Raw genomic sequence first — 6,392 nt, forward strand, 5'->3', positions numbered from 1 at the left:
TTTTTTGTCTTCTTTTTCCTATATTCTGATACTGTCTTGACAGAAGTTTTCTAAACAATCTCCTATTGGTTCTCAGTGAACTTAATTCATATTCTGACCATTGTGAACACACTGCACAACTTGGAATACATAAACCCAGCTTCAGAATAATAAAAAATAGTTATATAGAATTACTACTGATTATTAATTTAATTTTCTTTTTCGTGGATTCACATTACAGAACAATGGATTTATACTGCTAATAAAAGAATCTATCTGTATTGCAAACAAGAATGTAGAAAGTATTTGAATCCACTTTGGTAAGGGGAGATAGTGGGGAAAAAAGAGTACAAGCTTGGCTTTTAAAAATAATGACTTTTAATTTAATTTTCCTAAAAACATTGTGCCTCAGGGCTTGGTCCTATAAGTATTAGTTTTCTTCTTGGAGTAGGTTTAGAGAATCAGCACTAGTGCTTATTTCCACCTCTATTGGTTTCTTTATCCTCAGGAACGTCTCTTTCTTCTCTGGACTTTGGTTTCCCCAAAGATAAAATAAAAATATTTGATTCTAAGGTTCTTTCTTTGTCTAAAACTATATGAAATATCTACAGATTTTAAGAGGTCAAATATCTTTTGAGGGGAAAGGGAAAATTTGCAATAAGAATATGTACATGAAATTTCCTTGTAATTTGCGGCTATTATAAGAGTAAAATAATGACCAGTGTATTCAAAGAAATATACTAAAAGAAATACCTCTCATCCATTTGAAAGGAAAGTGTAGTTTTAGATTTCTGCCTCAGAGGTGACAGATTCAGAAGGGCCAAAAGCTACATAGCTCTGTCTTTTCCCAAGCCAGACCTGGTACACACCAGCAGGTGGTAGTTACAAGCACAGCTGCATGCTGGGAAGGTAACCTTCCCCTGCCCTCAACAGACCACCCACCCCAGGATAGAATGTGTTCCAGACTCAGGTAAGCCAGGTGTGCAATAGAGCAGCTCAGGGGGAGGGGAGGATGTCATTTGCACACCTTTGCTAAGGACTGGCCCCTCAACTTGCAGTGTGCTGTTGGCTCCTTAGCTCTGCTGAAAGTAAGTTCAAACTCAAGTGTTGGTTTCCAAGCAGATATCAGAACTCAGGTATGTGTGCATTTCATCTATTAGAGGTGTCCCAAAAGAGAAGGCTGCTCATGAGTTATTTTATCTCTGTCAAGTAACAGTGATATCCAACTAGATGAGACAGCAGTACAGCATACTGCTTTGAATAGAATNCATTGAAAAGGCCTGTACTAAATAAGGAAATTAGAAAAAACAAAAGCCTATGAAAACATGTGATGAGGTGATTGACTTGGATGTGAGGTTCACTGCTGGAAAATAGGAGACCATGATGAGATAGTAAAAGACTGTTCAGTATAGAGGAGGCCCATGGACTTGGGTCTGAGATCCTGGGATTTATTCCAGCAAGCCTAATACGGAAGGCTTTCCCCCTACGGGGCAACAAGATTTTTTCTATAACTGCTAGATGGTTACTGGAGTTTTTCAGTTTGTGTTTCCTTTATGCAAAACTGACAAAATGGTGTTTATAAAATTAAGGACAAAGCCCCAATGAATAGAAAATGAAAAGTTGTCAGCTATAGGCAGAGAATAAGAGGCTCAATTCGGGTTCAAAATCCAACAGAGAAAATTAATGGGAGGAAATTAGCAAAGAAATAATGCAAGAAATTTTCCCAAAAATGAAATGTGTGACTTGATGATTGAAATGATCACTGAGTTTTCACACAATAAAATGAAAGAAGATCCATTCTAAGGAGAAGGAAATCAGGTATAAGAAGTTCCTAAGTTTCTAGAGAGTAAAGTATAGGTCATGTACAAAGGCATCAGGAATAACAGTATACTTCTCAACAGCAGTGCTTTAAGTAAAAAACAGTGGAAAAGTCCTTCAAAACTGAAGGAAAAGGAGTTCCCACCAAGAATTCTATACCCGACCAAATTACCAGTCAAGTGTAAGGGTAGAATGAAGATATTTTAATACATATTAGATCTCAAAATGTTTCTTTCCATGCACACTTTGTCAAGAAATTGCTGGAATGTATCCTACAACAAAATGAGAGAATTATATGGGAAGAAAAAGAAGTCATGGGATCCTAGAAATAAGGGACTCTAACCCAGGGGAGAGGTGAAAGGAATTCTTAGGACAAAGATGAAGGGACAATCTCAGAATGAGAGCTGTGCAATAGGCCTAAAGATTAGCCAGTCCAGATTAGAGCAGGAGGATGACAGATTTAAGGAAGAGTGTCTCCACTGGGGAAAGAAAAGGAATCAACAATCCTTGATGTGTTTAAACTTGAGAGGAAATTTCATTTTAACCGGAAAGATTGACTGTGAATTGATACATAAATAGGAAATTCAACATAAAATAAAAATGGTTACCTCAGTGAAACCAAAAACTTGAAGAAGAAGAAAGTAAATATAATCATCATTTATTAAATAGGTTAGCTGTGAATATTTGCATAGTCCTAATGGAAAAAAACAATGAATATTACTGTACGGTCAATAATGCTGTGTACCAAATGTTCTTATTCTCCCCCTCTTTCCAAGTACATGATAGAATGACATTTCCTGGCTCCCCTGTGGTTGAATTGGACTATTTGCCTAGTTCTGTACAATAAGTTGCTTGTATTTATACAGATCCTCCTTTTGGATCCAAGTGATCATTTATTCCTCTATCTTTAATAGAAGTGGCATAGGTAAAGAGTGAGTATGAAGCGAAGTCTGGTTGTCACTAAATATATTTGTGGAGTATAATAGTTTACCAAACTTCTTCTTATTTGAACTTCATAGTAGTCCTGGGAGGTAAGGAGATACAGAAAGCAAGGAACTTAGATCACATAGCTGCAATGCCAGAATACAAGCCCGGGTTCTGGCTCCAAGCCCCAACATTAAATGACCACATTACTTCCTGTAAACTATACACAAAGAGAGCTGAATGTGACCCTTTGTACTAGGAAAAGAACTATTTTGTCATTTTGTAATAATAAATGCAAATTTTATTCTAACAGAGGAATTTAGCTTGGATATTTTAAAGATTCATTCTAACAAGAAACAATGCTGTCAGCTTATCAATTGTTTTATTTTCTGAGTTCATATAAATTTAATATAATTTATTCAATTAAATAAATGTTTATTGAGTACTTACTATGTGCCTGTGCATGTGCTAAGCATTTTATGTGCATTAGCTCATTTAATCCTCACAAGAACTCTATAATATAGGTACTGTCATTATCCCTGTTTTATAGATGAGAAAAATGAGTAACCTGCCCAAGGTCACCCAGGTAGTGAGGGCAAAGCTGAAATTTGAACTAGCAATCTGACTTCAGAGCAAGTACTCTTGAACTTTTCAGATTGTCATCTATAGAATTTCAAAATTATTTATGATTCCAGAAATGTTCTAAATCATCTCTGTTCATTTTTGGTGGTTTTATTGAAACGCATTTACTGCACATTTTTTCATCTAGGTTTATGTTCCAGATGAAAATAATGCTATTTTGGGAAGAAATGCAAATAAACAAGTTTTTGAAAGCTTGACAACTGGACTTCTCAAAGTCAGTGTTGTGGTTTTTGGCTGCCTGATTGCCAATCGACCAGATGGAAACAGCCGGCCAGCTACACCAAAAATATCAACACAGGAAATGAAAAACAAACCCTCACAAGGTGATGCTTTTAACAGTCGGGTTCAGGACCTTATCAGGTAAAATTGCTAGATTTCTTAAAACTGTATTCTTTGTTTAAAAAAAAAAACTGTATTAAAATAATTTAAACCTCCGGGCCCACATGATGGCAAGGCTATCCACAACTTCCCGGCAGAGAACACCAGGAATACCTTGTAAACACTTCTCAGATGTATCACCCTCACTTCATTGCCACTTTACATCAGGTGTTCAGGCTGTCTTGCAGTAGCAGATAGTGTGTCTGTCTCTCCACCCTCCCCTTTTTAAAATAACTTCTTTTTTCCTAATTCTAAATGTATTATGTGCTCAATGACTAAAGCAATTTGGAAAACACAGAAGAGCACGATGGATTTTTTAAAAAACACATTTTGTACAGACGGCAGAGAACACCAGGAATACCTTGTAAACACTTCTCAGATGTATCACCCTCTCTTCATTGCCACTTTACATCAGGTGTTCAGGCTGTCTTGCAGTAGCAGATAGTGTGTCTGTCTCTCCACCCTCCCCTATTTAAAATAACTTCTTTTTTCCTAATTCTAAATGTATTATGTGCTCAATGACAAAAGCAATTTGGAAAACACAGAAGAGCACGATGGATTTTTTAAAAAACACATTTTGTACAGAGACAAAAATTCTCTAAATGAAAAGCAATGTAATTAGAGCTCAGCTGTTATTCTTGATATTTAGATATGTAATATTAGAATATGTAGTATTGGAGTTTTTACAACTTTCTTGATATCAACTCTTTCCAGCTCAAGGAAATGCTGAGAATTCCCCTATCTCAGTTTATCTCTGGTTGTGAATTTGGTTCAGACTTAAAACAACAATAATAGCTGCCATTTGTGGAGCACCCATTTCACGTGAGGTATTATAGTAAAGTCTTTGCAGTCGTATAACGTAGGGTTTCTAATTCAGATGTAGGTGAGGAAATCACTCAGAGAGGTTAAGTACTTTGCCCAAGGTTGTGTAATAGATAAGTTAAAAAGTAGGTAGGAGAGCTGAGACTAGAACTCGCCTCCAGCTGGACTCTCAACACCTGTGTGCTTTCCACTACACAAATGTGGCAATTTCTGGCACCTGTTCAAGGCCACCTGTTCTGCTTCCCTCTAAGGTCACCTTTTCTCCAGGGAAATTTACTCCGGCTTTGGCATCTGAACTCTTTTTCCCTTGTGAATCTTGAATCAGGTGGAACATTTAATTTCCCAACAGGGTTCCATCTGGTATTAATCAATTACCTCTTCCACCTATCAGCAACTCTTCTGTGGTCTGCACTGATCTCTGGCTCGCAAAATCCATGCAATTTGCTGCTCTCTGAAGCTTATGGTAGGTTAATAGGAGAAAGAGAATACCCTCCTCTGCATTTGCTTCTTTCACAGTTCATAAATTTCTTCTGGTTTCTTATAATGCTTTCTTGGGAACAGTTGTTTCATTCAGTATATTCCTTACCCTTGATTATTTTTCTCACTTATCCCTTCCATCTGCCTGCCCTTTTTCCCCAAGCATATTTATTGCTGGAGATCACCAGGCCCGTTGGGTCCACAACCATTTATCTTATAGCACTTGACTTTTACCCTCCATGGCCTTTCTCTCAGTTCCTTGATCCCATTCAATTTCCCCATGTCCTTTAGGTCATTGTAGAACTTAGCTCTCCTGCTGATAAATGTCATTCTGTCCCAGCATTCTCCCTTGGGCTACCCCATGATGCAGCAACCCTGCATTCTTGTCTGGACGACTTAGCCACATGCTTTGGCTGTGATGAGGCAGAAGGCCCAGAAAAATGCTTCAATGCAATTCCAGTGGGCCTTCCACAAGAAAATACGTACATTTTCACATATATTATTATAGTTGCCAAATCCATTTCAAAGGAAGAAAGTATTGGGGAAAAAAATAGCAGTGATAAATCTGCCAAATCAAATAACTCATGTGACTTAAAAAGGATGATTGACAATCACACTACTTCAGAATAACCCCATGCCAATCTTTCTCTGATTTGAAACTTTTAGTGAATATTGTTTTCTTATAGATAGTGCCTTGTTAGTAGGCTTGATGACGCCCATGTGTAGAACCATAAAGCATATCTCAGATCTGCCTAGTGTAGCACATAGACCATGTTAATCATTTCTCTACTTGCATTCTCACCTTCCCAGATATGAACTGACAAGACATCTCACTCTACTCCCTGCAACAATCTGGGCATTTTTGTCAGTTGTGAAGTTGCATGGAAGGGGTTCTAGCACAGTCTTTGGAGCTGTTCTCTGGCCTATGCTCCTGAGGTAGAGCTGGAGCAGACCCTGACATACCTCCCTTCCTTTTCCTCATCTAGCATAAGAGAGGCAGGAAGGTATCTAAGAGAGGTGAGATAGTTACAGTATTTATCCTCATTATTTTACAGGGTTTAGTCTCAAGTTTCTAGATCTAAGGAATTCTTAGAAATATTTATCAGTTCAAAGTACTGTACTCATTTTCTGCCAAACACTGCACAAGATCCTGGGATACAAAAACAAATAAAAAGGTCTTTCACAGTATGTCCAACTAATCATTTTTGGCTATTAAACATCAGCATTTTTTTAAATAAAATGAAAATATTAGCAATTACAGTGTTTAGCATAGTTCTAAGAAAACTGGAATAGGGGCCGAGCCCGTGGCGCACTCGGGAGAGTGCGGCACTGGGAGCGCAGCAGCGCTCCCG

The 6,392-nt window shown here is 37.7% G+C and overlaps 1 protein-coding gene across 1 annotated transcript in view; it reads left to right on the plus strand.

Moving 5' to 3' along the window:
* Positions 1-6,392, plus strand: part of SCAPER (S-phase cyclin A-associated protein in the ER) — a 396,020-nt gene that overhangs the window by 323,952 nt on the left and 65,676 nt on the right. The window contains exon 18 of the mRNA XM_008574198.1: positions 3,491-3,723. Coding sequence (XP_008572420.1) covers positions 3,491-3,723 — 233 coding nt within the window. The remainder of the gene's footprint in view (positions 1-3,490; positions 3,724-6,392) is intronic.

This window comes from Galeopterus variegatus, unplaced genomic scaffold (genome assembly GCF_000696425.1).
Source record: "Galeopterus variegatus unplaced genomic scaffold, G_variegatus-3.0.2 Scaffold1012, whole genome shotgun sequence".
NCBI lineage: Eukaryota > Metazoa > Chordata > Mammalia > Dermoptera > Cynocephalidae > Galeopterus > Galeopterus variegatus.